General features: G+C 54.1%; 8 protein-coding genes across 8 annotated transcripts; 4 read left to right on the top strand and 4 right to left on the bottom strand.

The window, feature by feature from the left end:
- Positions 1-155: 155 nt before the first annotated feature.
- On the top strand, positions 156-1,451 carry MAM_01099 (uncharacterized protein; the record flags this gene model as incomplete). The annotated part of the gene is made up of 2 exons (XM_040819898.1): positions 156-569; positions 708-1,451. The coding sequence occupies 2 exons, from the start codon at positions 156-158 to the stop codon at positions 1,449-1,451; spliced, it is 1,158 nt and encodes a 385-aa protein (XP_040683163.1).
- Positions 1,452-1,829: 378 nt separating this feature from the next.
- On the bottom strand, positions 1,830-3,403 carry MAM_01100 (Major facilitator superfamily domain, general substrate transporter; the record flags this gene model as incomplete). The annotated part of the gene is made up of 4 exons (XM_040819899.1): positions 1,830-2,665; positions 2,752-2,926; positions 2,988-3,129; positions 3,198-3,403. 4 exons carry the CDS (start codon positions 3,401-3,403, stop codon positions 1,830-1,832), a joined length of 1,359 nt encoding a protein of 452 aa, XP_040683164.1.
- Positions 3,404-4,083: 680 nt separating this feature from the next.
- On the top strand, positions 4,084-5,968 carry MAM_01101 (uncharacterized protein; the record flags this gene model as incomplete). Its single annotated transcript, XM_040819900.1, has 3 exons — positions 4,084-4,575; positions 4,663-5,130; positions 5,189-5,968. The coding sequence occupies 3 exons, from the start codon at positions 4,084-4,086 to the stop codon at positions 5,966-5,968; spliced, it is 1,740 nt and encodes a 579-aa protein (XP_040683165.1).
- A 1,499-nt stretch (positions 5,969-7,467) lies between these two features.
- Positions 7,468-8,822, top strand: MAM_01102 (Cytochrome P450 family protein; the record flags this gene model as incomplete). The annotated part of the gene is made up of 2 exons (XM_040819901.1): positions 7,468-7,743; positions 7,845-8,822. The coding sequence occupies 2 exons, from the start codon at positions 7,468-7,470 to the stop codon at positions 8,820-8,822; spliced, it is 1,254 nt and encodes a 417-aa protein (XP_040683166.1).
- Positions 8,823-9,638: 816 nt separating this feature from the next.
- On the top strand, positions 9,639-10,935 carry MAM_01103 (uncharacterized protein; the record flags this gene model as incomplete). The annotated part of the gene is made up of 2 exons (XM_040819902.1): positions 9,639-9,715; positions 9,819-10,935. 2 exons carry the CDS (start codon positions 9,639-9,641, stop codon positions 10,933-10,935), a joined length of 1,194 nt encoding a protein of 397 aa, XP_040683167.1.
- A 1,647-nt stretch (positions 10,936-12,582) lies between these two features.
- MAM_01104 (OefC) lies at positions 12,583-14,070 on the bottom strand (the record flags this gene model as incomplete). Its single annotated transcript, XM_040819903.1, has 1 exon — positions 12,583-14,070. The coding sequence occupies one exon, from the start codon at positions 14,068-14,070 to the stop codon at positions 12,583-12,585; it is 1,488 nt and encodes a 495-aa protein (XP_040683168.1).
- A 3,375-nt stretch (positions 14,071-17,445) lies between these two features.
- MAM_01105 (transposase) lies at positions 17,446-19,146 on the bottom strand (the record flags this gene model as incomplete). The annotated part of the gene is made up of 1 exon (XM_040819904.1): positions 17,446-19,146. One exon carries the CDS (start codon positions 19,144-19,146, stop codon positions 17,446-17,448), a length of 1,701 nt encoding a protein of 566 aa, XP_040683169.1.
- Positions 19,147-24,465: 5,319 nt separating this feature from the next.
- Positions 24,466-27,915, bottom strand: MAM_01106 (uncharacterized protein; the record flags this gene model as incomplete). The annotated part of the gene is made up of 3 exons (XM_040819905.1): positions 24,466-25,241; positions 26,739-27,387; positions 27,451-27,915. The coding sequence occupies 3 exons, from the start codon at positions 27,913-27,915 to the stop codon at positions 24,466-24,468; spliced, it is 1,890 nt and encodes a 629-aa protein (XP_040683170.1).
- Positions 27,916-27,974: the final 59 nt, after the last annotated feature.

A 27,974-nucleotide genomic window follows, 5' to 3' on the forward strand; every position in this document is an offset into this window, starting at 1 on the left:
AATCATTCCGGGAGCAGCATTTGAACGGCTTCTCACTCCTCCGATGGGACATTCAGTCCAATTAATGTTGCGGCGAAACACTTCACTGAGCGACCGAGCGGTCTGCCACCCACAGATATCTCTCGTCTGTCGCGACGAGAGATTCCGTCGCTGTCATGCCATCCCGAAATCGACACTTTTGCTCGAGAGAACCGTTCCGACACGACGACAAACTGACTCTCCGCCGCGTCGAGGGACCTTTTAGCTCGATCAATCCAACAAGAGCCCATTTCGACCACGCAGAGCTCTGCCCTAGATCAGCGGCTGCTACACCGCACGAGAGCAACGACGATGCGCGCCTCAAGCGACGGGCAAGACGAGTCGACTACACTGCCCCTGCCAAGAGTGTCAGGTTCTTGTGGCGACCGCGAGATAACCGTAAGGGACGACATCCTTTACTCGTCCAACCGGCATTTAAGGGTGAGGATGCGCCTTTCCTGACGCCAAGGCGGACGTCGGATCCGAGGGAAGTTGTGAAGAATGTGGTCAGGACGTTTACACTTTTTCCGGTGTGGGATATTTCATGGCTGGTGGGTTCTGCATTTACTTGGGGGAGTGTGGTCTGGGTTATCAATGTACGCCCCTGTTTCCCATCTCTACAACTGGTAGTTATCTGGTGATGGTGTTATGCAACCCCGAGCGAGGGATGGCTGACTGATAGACTCTAGGGCTTTTTTGCCTGGCTTCCACTGGTTGCCCCCGGAACCGAGTTTCCAGGAGAGTCGTACTACGGCGGCGGAATCACGGCCTTCATCGGTGCGATCGTCTTTTTCGAGGTCGGCTCCATCTTGCTCGTGTTTGAAGCGATCAATGCGAATAACACGGGATGTTTTGGCTGGGCTGTCGAGCAGTTGCTCGAACAGGGCAACGGCACATGCAAGGTAAAGTTAGTTGCGACCCGGGATGATTGTCGACACCATCATCAAAATAAATGTAACCTTGTGGGTAAGCCAAAGTCATCCCCCTCTGCGGTATTCTCCCAGATATCTCGCAGCGCTGAACCCGCGCGACACTGGCAATGGTTTCCGTCGCGGCACGACCTCCGCATTCACTACCTCCACGAATTGGGTTTCCTCGCCGGCCTGGCCCAGCTCTTTGGCGCGACCGTGTTCGGCATCTCTGGCATTACTGCCCTACCAGGTGTAATCGACCATCTCACTCCACAATGGCGACTGAACGCCGCCTACTGGATCCCACAAGTCATTGGCGGCAGCGGGTTTATTGCGAGCAGCACCCTGTACATGCTGGAGACGCAAGAGAAGTGGTGGAAGCCGGCACCGCATCTGCTGGGGTGGCATGTCGCGCTTTGGAATCTCATCGGAGCGTTTGGGTTCACGTTGTGCGGTGCCTTGGGAATGGCACATGGGAGTCCGGGGGCACAGTACCAGGCTTCACTGGCCACATTTTGGTAAGTGTTGCACGTAGTCGGGTTTTGAACACACAGCAATCTTCTAACAAAGTTGGTGCCAGGGGCTCGTGGGCTTTCTTGATTGGGAGCTATCTGCAGCTCTATGAGAGTTTGATTAAACATCCTGTGGAGGAGGATTCCCATACGGAGAGGAAATCACAGGGAAATAACACGCTTGGGAATTGAGTTGTTTCTTAACGAGTAGTGGAGTAGTAAGTTCACCATACAATTAACGAAATGAGCCTTCGCCAAGGCCTCCCGGTCCCCAGTCTAAATGCACCAAGTACATGCTAACCCTCCCGATGTTCAGGTTTGAACCCTTTTCCATGTTCTCTCCAAACACGTGAGGGCGACATATGAAGGAAGGCACAAAAGGGAGGCTTTAAAACACAACCGCCAGCTTCCATCCCGTCCTGTGAATCCTTGCAGTGAGAACCAAAATGGTCCCCGCCAAGCAGAGCACGCCCGCAAACACCTTGACGCCGATCCAATTCTTGTCACCTCCCAAGATGGCGCCACTGATGGGATTTGTCGTCAACCCAGCAATAGACGAAACAAAGAAGATGATGCCTGTCCGGAAGCCGATTTCCCGCAACGGCGAAATCTGCGCAACCAGCGGCGAAATGAGCGACACGTACGCACCGCTACAGAAACCAAATAGCGCGGCAAACGCAATGATGCCCCCAGTGCTGGTGCTCGGGATCCAGAGCGCAAGAGCCCATATACCTGTCAGGGCGCAAACCGTGACGAAGATGTTGTACCGGCCAATCTTGTCGCTCGTTATCCCTGAAGACAAGCGCCCCAAGAGACTTCCGGCGTTGAGGATGGACAGCAGGTACTGGGCCAAGTTGGGGTCCACGCCGGCGTCGAGCGCTTGGACGGGAAGGTAGTCAATGGGCACGAAGATGCCAAAGGAGAAGCAGAAGAAGCCCGCGCACAAGAAGACAAAGTCGAACTCGAAGAACGGCTTTGCGAGGCGCTCCATGGTGAGCTTTTGCGGGCGCGGCGGGTGGGCGGCGCGGATGGTGAGGTTGGCGACGATGAGGAGGGCAAGGATGAGGAACGCGCAGGTTCGCATCGCCCAGGCGTAGCCTGCCTGGCGGATGAGGCGGGAGACCATGATGGGGAAGACGACGCCGCCCAAGGAGGAGCCGGTTGCGAGGATACCGAACGCTGCGCCGCGCTTCTTGTCGAACCAGCCGTGGATGACGTTGATTGCTGAGACGCGTGCCACGTCAGTTAGGTTCTCGACGGTAGAGGAATGAATGGGGGACGGCGTGGGCCGTTGGCAGCGTTTGACGTACATGGCTGGAAGATGATGGCAACTCCAATGGCCGAGCAGACGCCCTGAGCTAGCAGGATCTGGTAGTACTGCGTGCCGAGGGAACACATCATGAGGCCGAAGACGTGGAGGAAGCTGCCGACGAGGAGGAGCTGCCGAGGACCGTGTCTGTCGTAGAGAACGCCCGCCACGAGGCCCTGCGCTTTGTCAGTGCTGCCGCATCCGAAGGCAACGCGGGAGAGGATGGTGAGTACGGACCATGGCGCTCATGAAGAAGATTTGCAGCGACGGGATCCAAGCGATGGTGCTGGCAGAGTATGACGACAGCAGCGTGTCCTGGTAATATTCTTGAAAGGCGCCGATGCCTGGCCCAACGTCAGCATCGTCACCGGCACCAGACCTGTGCAGGGTGACGGGCAGGCAGTCCACGTACTGTTGATCCAGCCAAAACTGCAAAACGAGACACACCATGCCCCTAGAACGACCAACCAAGCAGTCGTGCCCCCGTCCGCAGCAACTGGCGCTTCGTGAGTAGGCAGTGCCTTTTCGCCGTCTGATTTCCCCCCGGGATATGGATCATTCACGCCCTGGCCACGCCCTCCATGTTGCGCAACAGTCACGGAGGACAGGGAGCCACTGGAAGAGGCTCTTTGCTCAGTCGAAGGCGCGGACATGACGAAGCCTCGGTCAGTATCGCTCGAGATGAAGGTGAAATAGTCACGTATGGCGTAACGGCCCGCAGGTCTTGAGTTGAAATGAGCTTGACCACGAGTTTCTCACAATGTGGAAAAGGAAAAGAAGGCACAGGCACGGCCAGCAGTTACGTATACTATATACGAGGAGGAGGAATTCTGTCCCCAAGGGCAAATCGACTTGGCCCGGTGATACATGTGGTCCTGGTATGCCGGGACTCGTGATCGGGGTTAAACGCCTCGCGGTTCCGCATCTCCGCAGCAAGGAAAACGGGTATGAATTGTCCTGGCGAGGGAAATAAAAAACCTTGATCGAAAGCCAAAGCTGTCAAAGTCGTGCGTCGACGCGCTTATTATTGTTGGCATGTGGGCCAATGGGGCGGTTCGGCGATTCGGCCGCTCGGTGGTAGGAGGGATGCAGGCAAGGGTGGAGATGTGGAGACGCATGCAGCCTGTTGGCAGGTCGGTGAGACTCGGCGCGGAAGCAGGGAGCTACCGGTGGTGGCGGTAGCCTGGTACTCCGTAGGGCTGACTCTCGGTCGTCGGTGGGTATAAAACCACCGAGGCCGACCTCTCGACGTCAACCGATGCTCGCTGGATTTCGCTGCTCATCAGCTCAACGCCGGCAACAAGCTCCCAACGCCGCCAGCAGCGCCGGAGCCATGTCGGGCCACTCCGCCTCACCTGAGACCTCAGACCGTCCTCGAACCCCGACCCCAGCTTCTTCGGTCACGGTCACACAAAGATCCTGTGCCACTTGTCGTCGACGCAAGGTTCGCTGCGACAAGAAGTGCCCCTGCACGCCATGTTCTCGCGGCGGACACGCATGCTCCTATCCGCCCAAGCAGCAGAGGGCTCCCAGGGTGCGCAAGGCCACTATCGATGATGTTGCCACGAGAATATCGAAGCTGGAGGAGACGCTGACCTCCATCCCCGTGCGGGAGGCGTCGCGCCCACGCGACCGTTTCGCAGACTCGCCCAAAACGGCGGCTGCTGGTCCTCACGCAAGTCCCTTGGCCACATCCGCCGTTGCAACGCCGGGGGGCTCGCTGGCGCCCGTTGGCAGTCCCCATCCTGGAGGAGAGATATTGCTGGAGAAGGGCTCGTCGACTCAGTACTTCAACGAGGTTCTCGTCTCGCGTGTCGTCGGGCAGGTACGTAGAGCGTCGGCTTGGCCGCATGGGCTCCAAGCTCGTTGTAGTAAGCCGTGAGTCTGTCTTTGACCGAGAATTGCATCGCAGGAAAGCGACGTCCGAACCGCCCTTTCTACACCAAGAACGGATGGCTTGTCGCAGGCACATGTCCCATCGCCGTTCAACCCCATGGGAATACTGTCGACGCCGCTATTGTCGCATCCTGCTTCGAGTTTCCACCCCTCCAAGCACACAGCTGTGCAACTCTGGGGGCTCTTCAAAGACAACGTCGACTGCATGTTCAAAATTCTACACATTCCAACTTCGGAAGTCCTAGTGTACACCGTCATCAACGACCCGTCAACAGCTTCGCCCGAGGCGTTGGCGTTGTCCTACTCGGTGTACTATGCTGCAACTGTTGTTCTTGACGAGAGGGAAGACTGTCCGCGGCTTCTGGGCGAGTCCTGGGCGAGCGCGCTGCACAGGTATAAAGCCGGACTCGAGCAGAGCTTTGCCCAGGCCGATCTGCTGGAGAACCCTACCGTCGTATTGCTACAGGCTGTGGCAATCTACCTTGTACGTCGTAGCCTCGCTCTCCTCTGGCCTCGCCCTGCTCCTAACTCGTGCCCGCCAGACCGCAGTGCGAGTCCACAACACAGGCCGCGCCATCTGGACGTTGAATGGCCTGGCCATCAGAATCGCCCGGTCCATTGGCCTCCACCGCGACGGCAAGAATCTCGGCCTCTCGCCGTTCGAATCCGAAATCCGCCGCCGTCTGTGGTGGTATCTGCTGGGCCGTGACGGCCGTGCTGCCGAAGATCTCGGACTGCACGACTTCCCCACGCCCAACGTCATCCTCTCTGGCGGCACAGAACTCCCGCTCAACCTCGAGGACAGCGACCTGGATCCGAACATGGAGGAGCTACCGCCACCCCGCAAGGGCTGGACTCGCATGCTCTCATCCCTCGCCAACATTCGCATCTGCCAAACATGGGCTGATATCCTCCACCTTTCATGGGCGAGCCCTTCGGCACCTCCGCCCTACGAGGCTCGAGATCGCATCGTCGCGAGACTGTTCGAAACCATCGAGGGCCTCATCAAAGAGTGCAACCCCGTCGTACCTCTGCAAAAGTTCACCATCATCGTTAGTCGCTTCATTGCCCGAAAACTAGACTTTGTCACGCGCCAGCAGTGGGAGGCCCAGCACCACCCGGAACAGCAGGAGCTTCTGGCGACCGAGGAGACGCTCCTCGAGGCGCTTGGCCTGTTTGAGGAAGGGGAGCGCATGCTGCAGGACGAGCTGATGCGTCCGTATCTCTGGTCGATGCGATCATACCCGCAGTACCACTTGATGCTGTTCATTCTGTGGAACATTTGCCTGCGGCCGAGCATGTCTTGCGCCCTAGGCCTTTAATTCTGTGGAGCAATGCGTCAAGGCGATGGAGAAGACGGGCCCGGCTGTCTTTCGGGGACCCAAGTGGACGATTTTCAAAGCGCTACTGGCCCGTGCCGCGGCGTCCATACCACGGGATGGTCGTGAGAAGAGAGGCCATGGGAGTCGAATGCCAATGAGCGTGGCGCCTGCCGGCGCTGGCGTTGACCACACGGTGCTGGCATCGACAGGCCGCAAATTCGTCGACATCAGCGATGCGGCAGTGTTGGAGGAGATGCAGCAAGTGCCGGATTGGAGTACGCTGCTGCAAGGCTTCTTGCAGGACGAGACTAATTTTTCGGCCATGTTGTGAAGTAGCTTATCGCGACATGTGCCCGCAGACCCGATGGCTACACTACAATGGAAACCGGCGAGTCCAGAAACATCAAGGCCTTGGGGCAGCATGCAATGGAAGGGCGGTCCCCCTTCTCGGGCCGGGCTTGAAATCCTGAGCAACCTGAGAAAAATACTCGCCACCGCCGACGCCGCCAGATCCCTGCTTCCCAGATGCCCGGCTGCAGGCAGAGTAATATATCCTTGCGCTGAACACCAACCTCTTTGCGGCTCGTGCTGCTCTGTGGACGGTCATCTTAGGTCTCGGAGTGACCGGCGCCTGTCGCGGGGGATGACGGGAAAATCGACGCGAAAACAAGGGAAATTTCCCGACTACTCGTGTACCACGCATCAAGCGGCTGAAACCATGATTCGAAGGAGCACTTCATGGCCTGTGTCCTTCACCTGACGGGCGCGGCGGAACTTGGCTGATATCACAAATCAAACCACCTTGGGCGGCGGCCACGGCAATGACAGCGCCGATGGTCTAATGGGATGGCCGCAAATTTGCATCCGAAACCCGGCTTTCCCGTACGGGCCCAAGGGACTTCTGTCAAGCAGCTGAGACCCCTGGATGATTGGCTTTTGAGCTGCACTGCACGTAAATCGGCGTCTGCCCGCATTTGTTTCAGCCCTGGGCTATGATACGACTCTGGACGCGCGGTAGCTAGCTGTTGGTCATCAAAAGCGAATCATTGCATCTTTTGGGTACCAGCAGCAACAGAGGGATTCGAATCGTATGTCTATTCGTAGCTGCTCCAAGCCCATGGCTGTGGGACTGTGGTCTTCCTAACCCTTCTCGAGTCGAATCAACATCTTCCTGTGGCTTGCACGCGGAGCCGGCAAGGTGAAGAATGTTTCTTGTCCGCTTGATTGTGGTGTCGTGCTCGCTTGTCGCCATCCCCATCGTGAACAGCCTCTTCCTGAAGTGGCGTCAGCGTCGCCGAGCTCGACAACTGGGTTGTGAGGCAGCAAACCGATATCCACATCGCCTTCCGTGGATATTAGACCCGTCAGGTAAAGATTTGCAGTGCAAGAGATTTGAGGCCCTTTTGTCAGGCAAATACAACCAGTTTTACCTGGAAAAGTTTGCCCAGCATGGTCGAACAATCGAAGAACGGTCGCCTGTTGGAAAGACAGTCGCCACCATGGACTCGCACAATTTCCGAGCCATGCTTGCTGTGAACTTTGAAGATTATGACAAACAAACGGTTCGGATCAGACCTATTTTGAGGCTCATCGGTCATGGGATATTTACCAAGGATGGACCGGCCTGGAAACATTCACGCGATACGCTGAAACCCTTGTTCTTGCGCGCAGAACTGAGCGACGTCGATCGCTTCAAGAAACATGTTGACCGCATGCTTTCCTTGATACCCCGGGATGGAAGCACTGTTGATTTGAAGCCACTTGTGTGCAAGCTAGTGAGTATTTTCGTGATTTTCCCAAGCTTTTGACCACTTGTTTTCGATGGTCTGTCACCCCATTACAATGATTGTGGATGAGTACGCTGATTGCTTCTTAGTTTCTGGATAGTGGGACGGAATTCGTTTTTGGGAAGTCGTTCGACTCGTTAGATGAGAATGCCGCCCAAGGAGACGAGTTGATGGAAGCTTTCTCTCAGGCCTTGATAGGTACGACCAAACGCCGACATGCCTTTGTGGAACTTGGATCTCTATTCAATGACACGGTAGATGAGAACATCGACAAGATCCATGCCTTTGTGGATCGTCAAGTTTCCCGTGCACTAGCAGCAGGCGCCCAGTCAAACACGGCAGACGGGAAGAAAAGTAGCGGCCAGTCAAGATGGCATTACGTGCTCCTTGATGAATTGGCAAAGCATGTCCGGGACCCAGTGACGCTACGATACGAGATGATGAACATCTTCTTGCCAGCGTTTGAAAGCACTGCGGTTGTGCTCTCAAATACGCTCTTTCATCTTGCTCGCAATTCAGACCTCTGGGCAGAGCTTCGAAAGCAGGCAGTTGCACTGGGAGATCAAGAGTTGAGCTTTGAGCTCCTGAGGTCGCTCTCCTTGTTCCGATACACGGTGCTGGAGGCTCTGCGGCTGCACGGATCATCCGGCCGAATAAGCCGCACGGCGATTCGTGACACCGTCCTTCCTCGAGGCGGAGGGCCGCAAGGTCGCAGTCCCGTGTTCGTATCCAAAGGCACGGTGGTGTCGCTTGACTTTTACGCCCATCTTCACGATGCCGAAATCTGGGGTCATGATGCCAATGAGTTTCGGCCAAGTCGATTCGAGGGTAAAGCGCCGAAGTGGGAATTTGTGCCATTTTCAGGCGGCCCCAGGATATGTCCTGCCCAGCAGCAGGTCATGACACAGTCTATTTACCTGTTGGTCAGACTAGCACAGGAATTTGCCGTGATGGAAAACCGCGATCTGTGTGTCGAGTTCGTGGAGAGAGTCAAGATTTTCACGGAAAGCGCGCGGGGCGTCAAGGTGGCCCTGCATGAGACACGGCCCATCAGTAGCTGCATGTAGCCTCGAATCGAGCAATGATGATGAAAAGAAGAAGATGCAACATGGACCGCGTGCCCTTGTGCTGTGGTCTGGCAAAAGGCAGCTCCGAAGCCGTTGACAGGATAGATGGTGTGCTTGACAGAGAAAAAAGGTCGAATTGAACGACTGCGGGGAGGCGCATTTTGCGGCAATTGGACAGCTGTACGCTCTTGGTGCCTGCCACCTGAAGTCTGAAGGTTCCAACGCTGCCAATGACTGTGCCAGCTGGCTACGTCATTGGCGTGCCCGGTCCTCGAGTGGTCCTGCCTGCCGTGCTCCGAGCCTGGGGTGGGTTGGAAGGAGCGCCCTTGCGCACCTGCCAGGCGTCTGTGCGCGCACACAGGCTCTCTTGGCCAGCCAGTACGGAGTACGGAGGGCATGGAGTAAAGTACCTTAAGTAAGTAACGCATGGAGTACTCGGTACCAGTGACCTTGTACAAGCCGGGCCAGGCAGCCAGTCACAACTCTTCATGGCCGTCTTCGCAAGTCCCTTCGCAAGAAACGCCGCGCTTCGACGGAGCATAGAGTGCGCCCCGACGAAACAATCTCTGAAGCGGGTCTCCTCTCTCATATTCCATCGTCCATCCGCTCGCAGCTACCGATTCAATCGTCACGCCGGGCGCCCAGGACTGAACTCATCAGCGCTTCACCACGAGCAGCCGAAGCACTGACCCGGTTCGGTTTGCTTCGCCTCGCATCAGTCAAGACTCGAGCGCTGCCGCGCCATCGCCGACGCGGCCACAGAAACCACCGCAGCGCAGCGTCCTTGGGACGGACGGCGCACCCACGGCGGCCACCATGTCGCAAGCCTCTCATCCGACTCTGATCAACCTCCCCCCGCCGGGGTCGAATCCCGAAACGCCGTCTGAGATGCCGTACGCACACGCAGCCCGTCTTGCAGTTCATGGCCGGTGTCGCACTTCATTGCCTCACCCGGCCGTGGTCGATAGAGTTGGCTAACCGTCTAACGTGGTGTAGAGGGACGCCCACCAGCACGACGACGTCACTGTCCGCGCTGTCTACGACTGCTATCAAGGACGGCCATCGAGGCCACTTTGCTTCCGGCCCGCTAGGTCGCGGGCATCAACACAATCCGTCCACCACCAGCCTCGAGGCCGAACGAGCAGACCGAATATCGCGCCTCGCTGGGCTTGAGCGAGTGTCGACGCTCCGTCCCGGCCCCGTGCCTGCCGGGGAAGGAGGCGGAGGGGGAGGAAGAGCAGCAGCAGCAGGAGGAGGAGGGGGAGGAGGAGGAGGAGGAGGAGCATCTTCCCTTTCTCCCCAGACCACTCCCACGTCAACAACGGGGGTCGGGTTTCCACCAAACTTCCCGACCACGCACAACCTGACGCCCTCATACTTCGACAGCAATGGCCAGCCGGTTGCGGTCACCAAGATGAGCACCGTTGGCTCAGCGAGCGCCACGGAGAGTCACGTTGGCGACGACAACCGGACGACTGCCGGAGAGCGCGACGAGGACATGTGTAGCACCGACACCAACTACCGCGAGGCCGACTCGGTAGCCAGCATGGGCGCTGAGCCTGATGCCATGGACGAAGACATGGACATGATGGCGACTCGATCTCTCGGTGGCTACGAGGATAGGATGAGCGACGACGGCTCCGCGTCCCTCGTGGGATTCGGCGAAGGCGCCGGCAGCACCGTCTCTGGCCCCATCTACCACCGCCGCCCGCCTCCGGGGGCGTCGGCCGCGCACCAAGCGTGGAACCTGGAGCGGACAAGCTCGGGAATGAGCGATTACCGCAGGGACAGAGACACCCCGACGAGCGGCGGCGACACACCCATGAGCGCCTCTGCCGTCCAGGAAAGACGAGATGCTCGGATGATGGATGGGGTTGCTGCTGATGCTCCGCACCGTGGAATGCTCACAGAACAAGACAACTTTGTAGATACCACTTTCCGTGGGCCTCTTCCCACAGCAAGACACCCCAACAACAGGGAGTCTGCTGAGAGAATTGTCCAGCCGCTGGACAGGGGCGAGGCTGGAGCAGGTCCATCAGGGCTCGGAAACCCAGGGATCGGAGGGCAGCCCCTCGGCAAATTCTACTTTGAAGGAGATAAGCGAGACGATTGAGGCAGGAATCCGGAGAGAGCAGAGTGGTACCCAGGCCTTGGAAGGCGGAGCCGTGTTACCACCGACTGATGAAGAGCTCTCGTCTGTCACAAGTCACCGGTCAAAGGAGCCATGTCAGGGTCTGTCTGTGTCTTGGTTCAGTGCTAGCGAATGTTTGTTTGGTATTCCCGGCGCAAAGTGTAACTGTCCGACGGAAATATTTTCATCTTGGGATTGTCCTGTATGTTGCTTGTATGCGAGTTGACATACACAGTATTGCTGTCTAAGCTTTCAAATCTAATTGTTGACAAGCACGGCCACGGCTGAATCCAGCCAAGGCCGGATGGTGACTGGGGGCCGTGAATTGCTTGTGCTTGTGCTTGATCCATCGATGCCCGTCACAGTCGTGTCCGGCCGTCCATTTTCTTCCTGTCCACCAAGATACCCCCGATCGAAAAGCAGCACGCTTGGCCGAAAAGCGTCTGGTCGAGGGCTGTCCTGGACTCCTGGCCGACAGGATCCCCGGCCAAGGTTGGCGGCAAAGCTTTCATCAACCAGACCGTTCCCCTGGCCCTCAAGTGCAATGCCCGCGAGCGGTCATGAGGATGGGCTGATCGTCGAGGATGATGCCAAAGAAATGGCTGTCAACCACCAGCAATTATAGCCGCAGCTTCCCAACTCGTCCTACTCATTGTTGTTTAAATCACTTGGACTATCTATACTCCAATTTGAGGCCGTTAAAAGTTTGTTTCATTCATCAAAAACGAACATGGTCAGAACACGAGATGCAACGCCCTGCCTGCCTGCCCCTGAGCCTGTGGTACATAAAAACTTGGTTTGCATCATGAAGCGAGCAACAGCGGTCCGGGGGTGATGACAGAACCCAGATAGCTGGCCACGAGGTAGGCAAAATGAAGTTTTAAAAAAAAAGGGAGAGAAAGGAAGAAAAGAGGCAGACTGCGCGAGAACTGAAAAATGTACGTGCAGCAAAACCACCATCTTGTTCGTGTTGCGGTAATCAGTATAGACGCGATGCATCGCACGCCAACCAGCCGCAGGAAAGAAGCCTCAACGCCGGCCCTCCACAATATAGTTCAAATGCTTCCACATCCGCTTCACAAGTATCTAGAAACCGCCAATACCTGCGGCGCAAAGAAGTTGTCTTAGGGTGAATGTAAGCGCCTCTTGCTGCCCGTCGCTTGCAACAATTGCCAAACCGCCGAAAAAAAAAAAAAAAAAGTCCAGCGGAAGAAAGATGTTTGTGAAAACAGAGATCTTGCTTTCTGTTCAAATTGAGATGTCTCATATAGCCACCAAATAACCCAGATGCTGTACGCTTGTGCGTATTTCAACGTATAAATGTGTACTTGTCGGCAGTGAGGACGCCATGGTATCATGCCAGAAGTTCCAGGAGATACCATTTCTGTGCCGAGGAAGGAACAAGACAACGGGAAAAAAAAAAGAGGGGGCAGAAATACAAATTGTAGAATAAAACGCAATCGTCCATACGTGCTTCACATATGCTTGAAGCAACTGACTGATGTAATTCCAATGACTGTAGGCAATACTCATGCGTATATTACCACGTAAGCAGCCGGTATCATCTTGTGTTCGTATACTTGATCGCTACAATGAAATGAATCAATCACTTCACAATCTGTCCTGTCTTCAGGCACAGAGGAAATCGAGCCCAAGTCTCTTTGCAACGAATTGCCAATCCCATACGGAAACCCAGTCACCCTGATCCATTAGAGACCAGACTTCTTCCAGCAGCTCCATGACGCGGTCAGAGTTTCGTAGCCCTGTGTATCCACGAATAACTTTGACCGCCGCTCGAATTCGCCCGCGTTGGGTAGCGTCGAAGCAAGCAGTGCCGATCACAGTGCAAGGTATCAACAGAAGCGTTTGAGCCGGATCACACGGCTTGAAGGATTCAAGAATAGCCAGGGATTCTTCCACGGCCAGAGTAATCCGACCATCGTCCTGTGCCGGCCTTCTTGCTGGCGGAGGGGACGATTGTTTATGGACATCCTGGCGCTCCGCACCGGCAGGTGGGCGTGTGTCCTGCTCATGCATTGAGCTCGTGCGCGAGGGGTTCCGTGAGGACGGGCAGCTTTGTGCCGTACAGGAGCCTGCCAGTGATGTCAAGTTGGACAATATCGCCGACGAGCTCGTCGACGAGCCAACACTGGCAACCATGGAGGCTCGCCGTTGCAAGTGGCCCGCGTTTTGCTGTGGTGAAGTGCCAGGCAATGGAATAAAAGTAGAACGTGTCGATGATGGCGGATATATTGTCCGGAAGAGGTACACCCACATCATTTGCTTGTACAGCGGTCCAACCCTGTGGCGGCTGTCTCCAAGGGGCCATTGAGGAGTCCACTCTCTAATGGCCGCATCAATCTCGGCCGCACGATACAGGCTAGTGTAGTCGACGACGGGGTCTATTGACGCGGCCACGTTTTCTCTGATGACATTCCGCAGCGTCGTGATTTGTGAAAGGCAACGGAACAGCCCGTCTCCGACCCCGATCAGCCGAGGTGGGTGAATCTGCGCGGGAGACCCCCACGAGTCTGATGACAGACGGCTTGAGTTGGCCCCGGAGTGCCATAAAAGGTCGTCGGCGTATATGTGATACTGAAAGAACTCGGTTATAAACGTATGAAATGTGTGGTTTGCCGGCGGGGAGTGTTGTATCAGGGTCTGGTATGCTTGCAGATGGACCCGATGCTCGCCTCTAGGGTTTCCCTCAGCTCTCGTTTGCAGAAGCAGACAGAGTATTTGTCCGTATCGAGCAGCAAGGACTGTGTCATGTGCTGGGTCCTCCTTGGGCAGAGGGTTCTCCATGTCTTCGTAAAGTCTCCTCAATGCCTCGTCGTGGTGATAGTCGCCTCTCTGTTGCAGAGACTTTGGGGTAGCGGCAGGATTGTCTTGGAGTGTTTTTGCTCCGTATGGTGAGTCTAGGTCGATGTGCTTGCTGCTTACAGACAGGATAGAGTGCATCAGCCCCTGATGCTGATTTGCAAGTTGCAAGATGATGTCTTTGAAGGCATTTTTCGCTTCGCCTTCAACTGTTAGGACGTTGCTGAGACGGTTGATGTAATGTTTCCAAAAAATCGTGTCCTCTGCCGTCTCTACCCCATGGAAAATTGGCTGCATCGTGACAGTGGGCTGGGACTCCTGTCGCATACGCTCTGGCAACGAATATTAGCTTGGACAGATCGCAAAAGGTGCGTCAAGCTCGATCTCGTTTCATGATTTACCTTCTTCGGCCTTTTCTTTACCGCTCTTCCATATCTGTTTTTCGTGATAGCCCTCACAGACTACTGCGTTCTTCTCACAATTCATGCCTAAGAATCAACCAGGCGAATTAGTAAGGGTCAGGTTATACACTTTGAGGTAAGAAAAGATAACGGCAAGCCAGTAGCGCCCTACATCGTGGTTTGGCCTCATCGCACTTCTTCTTCCTCTTCCGACAAGTAATGCATCCTGTTTTGGAGCGGCCCTTTGTGACTTTGTTCGCATTTACCACGTGTGGTTGAGGATGTTTTCTCGGCCGGCCCCGTGGTCGCTTTTGTCTCATTTCCGAGGCATGCTGCGGCGCGAGTTGTTGCATTGGCGTCAACGGAGCTGCTGTCACATCCCCCAACTTGATATCATCGTCCATTGGTTCCAGTTTTGGGGCTGCCACGGCTTCGTCTTGAGAGTGCTCCCAGGCGTCCCACGGTGCTTCATGGTCTCCCTCGTCTCGGTCCGCATATTCTGTACTCCAAGCGTCAGTGCATGATGAGGATGCTGAATGTGCGGTTCTTGGGACCGAGGAACTGTCTAAGCCGGTGTCGACACTCGAGCTCACCGGCGAAAGCTGGCCATTCTGAACTGATCTTGACAGGGCCGGCCCTTTCCAAGCTGCCTCTGTTGGTGAAGGGGATGGTAAAACCGCTCCCTCCCACGCGCTATCATCGGATGACATTCCTCTATCGCTTGCCCATAGCGTCTCTCCGTCCGTCACTAGAGTCAATCTTTTTTCCATGGCTCATCAATAGCGCTGACATGCCAACTGATGACGTGTGCAGCAAATTTTGTGTTTCCAAGCTTTGTACTATGAAAGGCAGGCTGCTTCAAGCAATAGTTCATGGAGCTTTCCCGGGTCAAGTTGACCGAAAAACGCCTGCGGGGGTCGGTTATATTGCTACTTTGGAGGAGGAATACTCGGCTGGAGGACAGCGTCTGGAGGGGGTTTGGGGTGAATCTTCTGGCTGCGTGTGTAATGATATCCTGGGCAAGAAAAATGAAAGTCTGGCGTTGGAGAGGTTGGCTACGCTGGCAGACAAGCCAAAGCCAGCGCCAGCGGCTGATGAGAGCTGTTGCAGGCAGAAACAAGTGATGTGAGTGGCGATCACGGGTGATGGAGGAGACGGTACGGAGGGAAAGCCTGGAGGGGTTGCCCTTGGTGGTGGTCAGGTCTTATTTGTCAGTCAGGCAGCGTCAGGACCAGCCAGTCCTGGAGTTATGCAGACGAGGTTCCAGGTGTCCGTCCCCATGCTTCTGCAATTTGATCATGTCAGATCCCCGCGAGTGTCGTCGACCAGGTGGTGTGTGTGTTCCCCCACATCCACCTCGTCCATCGACGCTTAAGCTCCCGTCTCCTACCCAAGGGTATTCGGCACCCAGAAACCCAGTCCAAGACGCAGATTGGCAGGGAGCAAGTGATTGTTGACCAGCATTGCGTGTCTGCCAAGACATTTCGGTTACCAAGTACGATACAGGACGGATGTGCGTTGTTGCTACCGCGGATGCGACCGTGGGGACAAAACATGGACGCCCACTCATCTGTTCTTGGTGTCGGAGAACTCGTCTGGTCAACGAGCTCGACGGTTTGACGGTGTACAGAGTATCCGGACCGGCCCCACCGCAAAAGCCACAGCGACGATTTGCTCCCCAACGAGCTTCCTAGCACAGCTTGGATCCTTTCCGCGGTCGACGAGGTACATTTACGGCGCGAAGGGTCTTGATGATCCTTGTTCAAGATTTCTCTGAACCAACGACGGGCGTTAGCACGGGCCTTGGCCAATCAATCAAGACTTATAGTTCCCAGCCCTGGGCGGCCCAGCCCAGAGGTCTAGCGAGGGTCCGACAAGTTGCTGATGATAACTGACGAGAAGAAGCTGGCGAGTAGACGACCCCCGGAGTCACAAGCCTCGCATCCCAGCTACGTCTTGGTTATGAGGAGAAAAGTGAAACTGTGAGACTGCCACGTGCGGCGTCACCTTGTTCCAGGCGGTCTCGTCGCGGCCCTCGCCGCTTCACCGAGGCACGCCGTCGGGTAGACTTCCAACAAAGCTCCCAGCACGATGAGTGATGAGTGCTCCGTAGGATCAAGTTCGCCTGTCAGCCACACTACTCCGTAGGCGTGCTTGGATCAGGGGACCTTGAGTGGACCAGGCCGGGCCAGGCCAGGCTATGGCTGCTTGCTGCCTTCATTGTACGTACGGTCCTGGTCCTGTGCCATGATATCATGGCTTGCCGACAAAGTCAAGTCCATGCCATGGGTTGCCGACGGATTATGCTTGCCTCGACTGCCTCGATGTCATCTCAGGCGTCAGGTGTCGGCCAAACCCCCTCCTGGCTTCTGCCTCACCATGGGCAAAACTACGAGCTCTTGTTGGTTTTGGGCTCGACTCGGCAGTGTGGGAACTCGGCTGGGCCGCTCCGGAACCAGTCTCCTGATGCATGAGGCACGAGGCACGAGGCACGAGGCATGAGGCATGAGGCATGAGGCATGAGTGAAGCGAGCGTGGCAGGCAAACCCGGATGGACGCGCAGCGGAGGCCTGGTGTTGAACACCGAGCTAGGTATAGAGTAGTAGTAGTAGAGGGAAATTATCGTGTAGACGAGGCCAAGGAGGCCACGCCAGTCGTCATGGTTCCCCACTCCGCCAAACGCCGTCGTGCCTTCCCTGCTCGACCATCCCATGTCGTTTCATTCTCGTGGCTACCACACATATTTGTGCATCTTCATTATCGCTGGGAATCTCGAGTCGTTTTTTGTTTGCAATTTTTTTCTTTTTTTCCCTCTCCCATGGGCAAGCAACACTCAGCTGGCGGTTTGCCGGATCTGCTTCTGGGTACCTAAGTTACTCCGCAGTCCCGACCCCCGACTCCCCTCCAGGCGGTATGCCGTCAACCCACACAGCACATCCAGACCACGTTACGATACGTATTGACGGAACCAAAAAAGGGACTCTGGTCAAACGAGCCAACGCCAGTTCGCAGCAGTTCCTTTGGGCGGCAAGATGGCCATGGGTTATTATTGAAAGCCATCACCGAGTGCCGAGGACTCCGTGGACACGGTCTGATTATAATCGTGCCCGCCCCACTTTATGTGGTTCGGCTAGCAAAAGCCCTCACCACCAATCGTGCCCGCCCCACTTTATGTGGTTCGGCTAGCAAAAGCCCTCACCACCAAAGGTGGTGCTCGACAGCAAGGCGGGCCGGACACCAAGGCGGGCCAATTTTCAACCTAATAACGCTATTAACCTCTTCGCCTATAATGTACACCCTTCTCGTCCCAAATTTCTAGTAGATCTAGTACAGAATCCAGACGCCATTTACGTGCCTTTTTAGCTGCTTCAAAAAACGTCCTCTTGGCGTGGTTGTGGCGCCTTTTGTCGGCTGCCTCAACAACCCGACGAGCAGTATCAAGGCGGTCATTCTCGTTTTGCTTGACCATCTCACGCGCGTTATCCACAGAAAGAACGCCACCAGTTTGTAGGGCGTGATATTTATGAGCTCTACGTCGCTGTGATAGTAATTGAGCTGCTTTTGTACGCCCAAGGTCTCTCTTCGTCTGTATAAGCTCAGTAGCTGCAATAAGAGAGCCGCGGATAAAACGACTGATATTGCGTGCAAACTCAGGCTCAAGGGATGTATCGTCTTCTAATACCTCCCCTAGCTTGTTGGCAACCTTATTTATCTGCCTGAGTGTTGTGGGCGTCTCAAAGTCGGAAGAGTTGTTGTGATATAACGGCGGCGGCGATGGTGTTGATGTGTAAATTGCAGCTCGTTGTTCAAGGGCCTCAATTACAGGCTGTGGATTGTAGGGTGAAATTCCAGTTTTTCGAAAGGCTGTGAGAATAGTAGTAGTCTTGAAAGCTTGTTTTCGTACAGCTTGAATGCAAGCAAGGAATTCAATCTTTGTAATATTCAACACGCCGTCTCGAACAATGATATCCAACGCCTTTGCATGATAATGCTTTAGTGGCTGAAATATCACAACATCAAGAGGTTGAAGGATGTGTGTAAGGTGCGAGGGCAACGCAAAGGGAATTATATCGTGCTGTTCGCAGTATTCAACGAATTCAATTGTATGGTGTGATCCGTGGCCATCTAGGATTAAAAGGCGATATCTGCCTATTGGCGTTGCAAATTCCTGAAAATGCTGTATCCAAGCAACTGCAATTTCGTCATTCGTAAAGCCGGTTGGTGAGACTGTTATTTTGGTATTAGCTTCAAGCTCCTTTATCCGATACCAGGACTCCATGTGTTTTTGCCCTGTAAGGATAAGAAAGGCAGGAATAACTTTGCCGCCAGCAGAAATGCATTCTATTGCTGTTGCAGTCTCCCTGTTTTCTGGCATTGAAAATAGATGCGCTCTTCTTCGCTTTGTAACAACTAAATGGTCCTTTCCCATTCCAATACGAAAGCCAGTCTCATCCATATTCCAGATATCTTCAGGAGGGACTCCGTACTGCTGAATAGCCTCTTTAAGCTTGTTGTAATAAGAAAGAGCTCTTGTCACATCTTCTGAAGCTTTTCGACTTGAATCAATCTTTTTTTGAAGACCTTTATGATAGTGATGCCGCTGGATAAAGCGTGTAGTCCATCGCGTTCCAACTTGCCTAGGCGGGGCAGTTGACGATGCCCTCTCTTTTAGGATGTAATTTGCAGCATCTGTAATGAATTCAGGTCGTACAGCGAAGTTGGCCTTATCAAGGCGATCGATATAGTTACATAAAGCAACTTCCTCTTCTCGTGAAAGCATTGTATTTCTTGCTGGATGGCCTTTCCTAGCAGGAACGCCGTTAGCACGTCGTTGAAGCCGGCTACGAGGCACGTTGAATTTCTTCGCCACAGAGCGAATTTTTGCACCTGGATTTTCCTCAATATACTCAAGAGCCTCGTTGACACGTAATTCGACATCGCTTTTTGCCGTTTGGACGCTAGTTGCAGCCATTTTCGCGGTTCAACGCGTCTAGGTTGAAAATTGGCCCGCCTTGGTGTCCGGCCCGCCTTGCTGTCGAGCACCACCTTTGGTGGTGAGGGCTTTTGCTAGCCGAACCACATAAAGTGGGGCGGGCACGATTAGTGGCAGTGTTAGGCTGCACAATGTCCACAACTGCGATGGGTGATGCTGGGATTAATATTTGGCTTCCTCAAAGGGTTTGGCCTTGCCAGAGTCTGGATACGCACCTTGGTTCGGCTGCGCTGGCGGGACGACTTTTCGTTTCCTCGACGAAACGGACTAAATACTGTCGGCTCTAGCGTATCATCGTCGGCAATCTGAGGTACAAAGGAATCCGGATCACTGGCTCGACAAGTCACTACCACCCCTGTATGCACGCCAGATAACTTCTCAGCCACACAGCTCAGCAGCTCATTGCAACCCCCCACCAAAAACTACGAGGGCCAGACCCTGCCTACGACTTGCGCCTGCGACTGCGACTGCACCTGCGACTGCACCTGCGACTCTGACTGCGACGGCGTCGGCGTCGGCGTCGGCGACGACATGGCATGGCGTGGCATGGTATCGACAGCAGCTCGGCCCCGATCACAGCTGGATACTACGGACTCGGCCGACTCGTAGGCGAACAGGCAACAGTTGACTCTGAAAAACAAAAGCACAGAGCTATTGGAAGCCACTGCTTGCGTGTGTTATTATGGGCAGTTGGTGGTGCCGCGGCTGGAGATCCATCAGTTTACCCATGTACGCCAGTGCTCAGAGCGAGACATGCTGGGTGCGGAGGCTTGATCCCAGCTTCCGTGTGAACAACCAGTCTGTCGTCTGTCGTGCTACCAGACACACTGACATCGGGTTTCCTCTTCTGGCAATAGCGCCTCACTTGCTACGTGATGCCAACAGACTTGACCCCTCACGGCTGGGCTTCGAGACCGAGTATGCGAGGTAAATAAATGCCCCCGAGATTTGATGTGCAGCAGTTACAACACCCGCGCTCGTCTGTGCGAACACACCCATGCAAATACACACGTAGCCGGCTGCCTGTATACAATAAGGCATCGACACGCCCTCGAGGAGAAGATGAATTCCCCAGACAGCCGCCAAGCGCTGGGCGACTGCTATTACAACTCACCACGGGCTTTTCGGAATCAATCACATACCTTTGTGTGTGCCGAGTACCTGGACTTGGACCGACAGAGATAAAAACAGGGCTGCGTCTGAAATACCCTGCAGATTCCCTACAGAGCATTGCCTGAGGCGATGTGAACAATTCCTGGCTCATGGCATTGCGGCAACACTCGCCCGAGCCAAACTCGACGCCAGAAACCAGAACCACGACGGAACCCCGCCAATTTCAAATGCCAATACATAGCGCAATCCCGCCCCCAAGCCACTCTGGGCTTAGCGCTCCAGGATGCTGAGGCCAGGCTGGGGAGGGAAAGGTGACAGACGATGGGCACTTGGAGATACTTGAGGCGCTGGCGTATCTGTTCTGGCAGTCTGGTCATCTACAGTAATAAAGTAAAGCACGACAAGTTCATCGTCGGTGCGAAGCTACCCGCCTAGAGGTTTCCTTCCTCCACGGTGGCGCGCCTCGCAACCGACGTAACCAGAAAACATCACGAAGACCGCGACGACTCAGTTTCGGACATGGCTGCGTTGAGTTGTCAGCCTGTCAGCTGTAATTTTCCGCCCTAGCGCAAGACCGCAGATATTGCCTACCGACTTCTCATTAGTGCACGGAGCCAGGCACCTATCAAACAAAGGTTGGCCAAGTTCACACACACATGCTCTTAACCAACGAGCACGACTGGGCCAATAATTCGCTGTTCTGCACAAGCCAAAACGACAAAGTGCATGTCCTACCACCTCAGTTTGACATTGGAGCAATACGGAGCACGGGTGTCCTCGATGTGCCTGGATCGACCACCGGGCTGTGTATGCTAACTAACTACTTGGCAACTGACAACATGCGGGAGAAGTCGGTGGTCAAGTTCAAGACCTCGGACGAGGCTCAACTCAAGCTGCCCGCGAACTAGTATTGCCCCGTCGTGCCGTCCCGCGTCGAGCCCGCGCCATTGTCCCTCGGGGGTCGTCTCCTCGCAAAAGCGCAGACAGCTCCGTACCTGGCCTGCTTGGTTTGTCGACGGCGGTAGGATATTCGACGGATACCAGCCTCGCATTGAGTCCAGTCAATGCGGATTCCAGCGGCCTGGCCCTGACACGACCTTGAATGGCGCTTCACTTACATATGATCGGCTTCAGCAAGATTGCCGGCCCCGGCAGGTGCATGTGGTTTGTCGGAGAATGCTGCACAGCCAGGGATTAAGATGATGCAAATTGCACCTTTTCAGTTCCCTGCAGCTCGTGTCAAGCATTCGACTGCACCAACCACGAGTTTGAATGCAAAAGAGCTTGGGTGGAGCGAGATGAGCCACTGCAGAGCACGCTTGATGTCATTATGGATGCACAATTTCCAAAGTATCCATCTAAAAAGCCCTACGGTAGCCTCTGATAAGAGCCGGTGGTGGGACAGTATCCTGGACTAATAATCAAGCCACTGCCGCCCTCGCAACACCGTTTGTTTGGCACAGCCCTCCGGTCACGGGTTGAACAGTCTCGACAGATAGCCCAAGAAAGCCGGGTACCAGTGTTTGATGGTGTGCTGTACCTTGGCCATGGACGCACGGGCTACCGTCGGGAGTGAACGAGCGGCCCCCTAGTGCTGGCACCTGAAAGTGCGGTGAAGTGTGGCGTCGTGGGTTATGAGAATGCTGGGCAAAAGTTAGCGTCACATGCGTTGGTAAGATGGCCTATCATTCGAATTTGTGACGACATATATTGAGATGGCCAGATCGTTACTCCCTCTCTATTGGTACACCGCGACCCGAAAGCATTTTGACTCTTGGACGCTAGGAAGGCTAGCGATCCGGCGCCGTCGGTACCAAGCTGCTACTGTCAACGTGGACATTCCCACGACGACAGAGTTACGACAGAGTTAATTAGACATATGTGAGAAGCCAACAGCCTCCATTGGCGACCAGAGCACCACGGGCAGCGGCCAGAGTAACGTGTAGCCTTCCTTGGTGTCATGACAGAGATACCGCAGAATTCAGGTTCATCTCAACTCTACAGCATACAATTCGACCCAGTCGGAGGCACACGTCCTTTTCTTTGAGGACACCAACACTCTTCGAAGCCATGGGTACCATCTCAACGGGGCGGTTGGCACGTTTATGTTCGCGACTAAACTCGACCTGCGATCCCAGACCGCCTGGTCACGGCTGCCAGCCAACACGTCACTATTTGAGACGTTTGAGGGCAATTTGGACAAGATTGGAGACAGCGTGAATCAGCTTTTAACTTGTTGTTTCCCCTTTCTCCTTTATCTGAAACATGCCGCCCCGCCAGCTTGTACCGGTCATGTCGAACAGGCCAGAACCCCGTTTACACCGTCTCTCTCTCTGTACGGACGATTACCGAGCAGCGTGGTCCATACCAGAATCGGGTGGGTGTTGAGCGTCCACCCTCTTGCCGCCGTTGGAGATCTATGGCAGGCTAGTTCCGGGTCGGCCCTAAAGGAGTTTACTAGCACGTATACTCTGTACGCAAATTAAAGCTAGCCTGGCTGAAGGTGGTGGCGCCTGGGGCGACTGGAACAACCGTCCGTGCGGACAGGCAATGTTCTCTCTGCTGTTGTCGCCGCGGCGGCGGCGATTTACCTGACTTGCGTACAATACGACCGGAGAACGGAACGCTTAATCCTTCCGCGATGGAGACGGCCTGTGATGGGACACCACTTGCAAACTATTAGTCCGTAGAAGCTCCTCCCACACCTGACAGTGGTCGCAACTGGAATCGCCTGCGTGATCATCTCGCTGCAGCCGGACAAGATCGGGGACCAACCTTTGTTTTGTGTAAGTGTCCATTCCTTGACTCTGTCACTCTGGCTTTCCTGGCGACTCCAACGCCGTGACAAAACGATAGACGAGCGCTGTACTCCGTATTACCAGGGTCTTCAATACTCCAGAGCTTGATCTCATGGCCGGGCAGTACCGCTGCGACGATGGGCCGAGCACACCACTGTCTGATATCCGAACAGGGGTGAACCACACATGCTAGTGCGTATGTTTCTTCCGGGATGCCAGTTCGAGAAAAAGCCCCGGCCAGTTTGGCCTCAAATGTCACCTAGCGACAACACGACTGGTCCATATGGTCGGCGACGTGCTTAGACAACCAACCAGGGGGAAATGAAAAGCCTTGTACTGCGCCGAGAGCGAAGCACTAGTGCGAAGTAATTAGCATTCAATTGTTTCTGCCTCGCCGCCAAGCCACGAGACGCCGAAGAAGCTGCGTTTTGTTTCTCGTGGCCCAGCTGCATGTTGGAACCCATCTCTGCGGCCGAGGAAAGGGGAGCTGGCGAGTCATTATGCTTTGTCGTCGAGACTCTGTCGACTGGCCAGGACCAGGCGCCGTTTCGCGGTTCCATTGAGTGTTGTTCCTGACGCAGTTATATTGTATATGTTACTCCGCATCGAGGCCCAACAAGCAGGCTAATAAGCTACCCTTGACTCTGTGGGTGAATCTAAACGGGCCGCAAGTACGAAGTGACAGATGTGACGATGTATGTGTTTCTCCACTGTCAACTATGCAAAGTCCCCTTCTATCCGTGTCTTCAATGGCCTGGCTCACCATCAGTTCCTCCAAGCATTCGAAACCATACAAGCGTCCGTACTCTGTACTCTGTACATACGTTCTAATCTTTAACCTGGTATTGCCAGGTCAATAGTGTTGTTCCTTTCGCTTTTGGGTCATGATATCAGCACCTCCTAGGGTCTACAGGTGGCGCTGTAGATTGCCAGAGCCATGTACATAACTTGCAGTTGAACACAATGGCAATCCAGAAAATGATATCATGCAGTTTCGTGCGCCGTCCCCCTCCACGCTCTTCAGATTCCTCACATTCCTGTGCTGTCGATTCTCTGTGGGGGGTTCCGAGGGTCCGTATCTTACCACTGTGCACATTGATACTCCATACTAACGGTGTCTCTTTTTCTGCCCTTTGTCAATCAGTCACGGGCTTGAATGTTGTTTCACCTGAGACGACTCCATGTCCAGCTTGAACTTGTATCTAGGCGCGACAAGGCTATTGCTGCTAGAGTTGCAACAGTTGCTCCCCGAAACCACCCTCACATCCTGTTCCTGAACTAGGCTTTCTGAAGTCGATGGTTGTCTATAAATACTGGCACTTTCATTCTGAGTGTTTCTGGGTCCTCCAAGCGCCGTCTCGATTGTAGATGCACTTGCGATGGGAGCCTATATCTCCGCAGTGCTGCTGGCGGATGAACCGCTTCGAATGTGACGCGAGAATAGATGACCAAGTCTGGAGGGCTTAGGAGTAGAGGACTGCGTTTGCCCGTCATCTGATCGGTTTGGCGGGGGAGTGATGGAGATGATAGAGTCACGTCTGTTTGTCACTGACGCGAGCCTTGACGTTGTGTCGAATATTTGCAATGCTAGTGCCGTAGATTTCTCCGACATGCTGCGTCCTCTTGCAGGTTTTCTAGACATGAAATTTGGAGGCAGTGTGCCAATATATGGTTGAGAGTCGGTGTGAATGACGTGATTGCAGGTCGAAGACGGCTGGGGAAGTAACGTGAACGCCTCGTGACTCTTGGCTTTGTTCAAAGCGAAGCTGGAGCTGTACCAGTGCACCTTGGGATGTTCAAAATCCAACGCCTTGGCTGCGGATCGATGGGCGCTGGTACATGGAGCTATTCTGTCCCTGGGATGTGGTGTGCGATTCCGTCTGCTCCTCATGTATGTCTTGAGGAGATCAAAAGACTGCTGCTCGTGAATTGCATCTCTACCTTCCACAATGAATTCCAATCCCTCATTTTCATGACCCAAGGTCGGCGAATCGGGGACGGCAGTGGGCGAAGTCGGCGCCTCCTGAGATGTTGGCGAAGCGTTGTGGCCGCTTGTGGAGGGATCGTTTTCAAGGTATCGTGCGTGCAGGGCCGGGGATATGAGACTATCCCTTGTATGCTGATTCTTTGAACCAGAACCAACGGTACGCGAGTGAAAGGGCACTGCGATTTTAGCATCAAATGAGTGACGCCGGGGACTTGCATATCGCTTCCAGTTGGGGCAATTTGTCCGTAGGCGTCGCATAACAAACCCCGGGAGGGGGAGTCGTAGACCAAACAAGATCCCGGGACCAGGCGCCTCATTTGCCTCCAGTAAGATGCTTTCAGTAGTGCCGTTACCAATGATTGAGGCGGACATGGACTGGACCCTTCCAGGTGTCATGTCGCCCATCAGAAAAGGCTGTGCTCTGCCCGTTGATACCAGCAGTGATATTGGTAATAAATTGGGATGCGAATATGAAATATCAGCACACAATGAGGAACTAGGCTGAGGCGTGACTGGTATATGAGTTGGGGAGATTGCTTTGTTTGGGTGGTCAAGGGCCGGAGGTTGGTAAGTCTTGGGCAACAAAATTGGAAGAGAGCCCGGCGTGAGTACGGGGCTTTCGTTTGAGGGCGAGTTTGCATCTTGCCGAGGTGACATATCCATGTCAAGGCAGCTTAATCGTTCAGTAATTGTAGAGAGCTTTTTTATTGGTTCATGACCTGCTTGAGATGTAAAAGATATCCCTTTCTCTGTATAGTTTTGAGAATATGACCGGGGTTCCGTGCGAGAGTCCTTGGTGTGCCCGAGCTGCGAGACTGCACGACCTGAACCTCTGGATAGCTGCAGAGTTCTCATGCATTGAGGCTGAGGGAGCTGGCGAGGGGAGACAGCAGCTGGCGAAAGATTGGGAATTGTTCGCGTAGCAGAGCCACTTTCATCAGATGTGACATCGGATGGCACGCGTTCTAGCCCAACCCACCTGGTTCCCGATGGAACCTTGGGTAAAGAAGGGGGCTTTTCCCGGCTAGACATGCAAAGCGACTTCTTGATCGGATATGGGAGCTCAGAACTTCGAGTCTGCTGTTTGTCTGGCACTTCGTCGACCCGGTACATCCGCGCAGGCGACATCTGCGGGCGTTCGATCCTAAAGCCCGCGTATGAGCAAACGCTACCATTTCTCGAATGTCTACTTTCATCTGTATCCTGCTCAGATAATTCCGAAGGCAAAGTTCCAACATGGCTGAGCTTCGAATCCAGTATTTGTGATTTGAGAAATGCTCTTCTCCGACTACGCAACCGTCGCAATATTGTGTCATATTCGGATTTTCTGGTAATTGACGGAGGCTCTGCGGCGCTTCCCCCTTCGCTTCCGGTCCATGTAGGATTAAAGAGCTTCCCGACACGTCCAGGAGCAATAATTTGGTTGGAAGTCTCGGGAATGGAAGGTAATGAGGACACATGGATCATGTCATTGCTCAGTTTACCTTTTCGTTTCGAAAATCCTAGCTGCTTCTCAGCAAGCCTAACGGGTTCCACCTGATTTTGAAAATCATCCACATGGTTGTCGTCACTATCGAGATCGTACTAGAAAGTTCGGCTTGGACGCCCCTTGGGAGAGATGGTGAGAATTATGAGGTGTTGTTGGACCATTTCAGATTCCTTTAAATCCATACCAATGGCAAGTGGATGTACGCGAAGCCTTGCATCCAAAGAACGAGATTCTGCTGGAATAATTTGAGGGGTCTCCAATGCATCTGATGAAACGTTTCCTAACAGCCCCGAAAGAACTTGATCGGCTGATAGTGCTTGAATGACTTCAGGAATATTTGATCCCTCTAATGCAGCTTTAAGCAACAGCCTCGGAATAATATCATCAGCTGATAGCGCTTGAACGATTTCAGGAATCTTTGATCCCTCTGACGCAGCATTATGCAACAGCCTCGGAAGAACTTGATCACCCGATGCCGTAGCACGTCGCTTTTCTTTCTGGTCGAGAATATGGAGGCACAGAACCTCCAACTTCTTGAATTCTTGGGAATACTTGAGCATAACGTCCCGGAAAACCCTGTAGCCAGGAACGCTACATGATGACTTGACGTAAACAGACTGGTCATCCGCCTGCGGCGTCGTATTTGGCTTTGTGAGATGCTCGTAAATACGAAGTCGTATTCCATCTTGCAAACTTTCTGTATAATGCGGAGAGTTGGCTTCATCTACAACAGAAGGTATAAAATTTGGAGGGGACAACGCATTCAATTGGGCCATGATGCGTGTTTCATCGGGATTCTCCATGTCGCCTTGTGGTGGAAAGTTTCTAACACACTTCAATGACATATGTGTTAGTAATAGTATTATGGTTCGTAAGTAAGATGGAGAGGGACTAACATGTGCGCGAAAACCCCATTGAAGCACTGCATAGTGTTTTGTCGCCGTGCCATCCAGCAGCTCGAGCAACTTTGCGTCCTTGCCCTCCGAGAATCCTGGTTTCACTGCCAGTTTTGCATCCCTGACAAGAAGTACGCGGTGTTTTTCGACCTGTTCAAGCATGGCCAGGCCTTCCAGTGCCTGACGATAATCCATTCCTCCATGTTCCGATGGCCCAAATACTGTCCTTGCAACCTCCTGGAGCTTTCGACGAGGGCTAGTCATTCTAGATGATGGGGCTTGTTTTGAGATATCCTCTTGGATCCGGGTGCTAATGTTGGTGTGTCCATCTAAATCGCGAAGTTTGCGCCGGACGGCTTCGAGCAAATCGACTTCCCGTGGACCGAGACTCAGACTATCGACGAGGTCGACTAGGTCCTTGGACCCGGAGCACCATTTTTCCAAATCTACTATCGATGGACGCATTGCAAGTTTGAAAAATGCCAACGGGTGAGTGCATTTGGGCTTTGATCAGGAATTTGAAC

This window comes from Metarhizium album (assembly GCF_000804445.1).
Source record: "Metarhizium album ARSEF 1941 chromosome Unknown scaffold_1, whole genome shotgun sequence".
NCBI classification, from domain to species: Eukaryota; Fungi; Ascomycota; class Sordariomycetes; order Hypocreales; family Clavicipitaceae; genus Metarhizium; species Metarhizium album.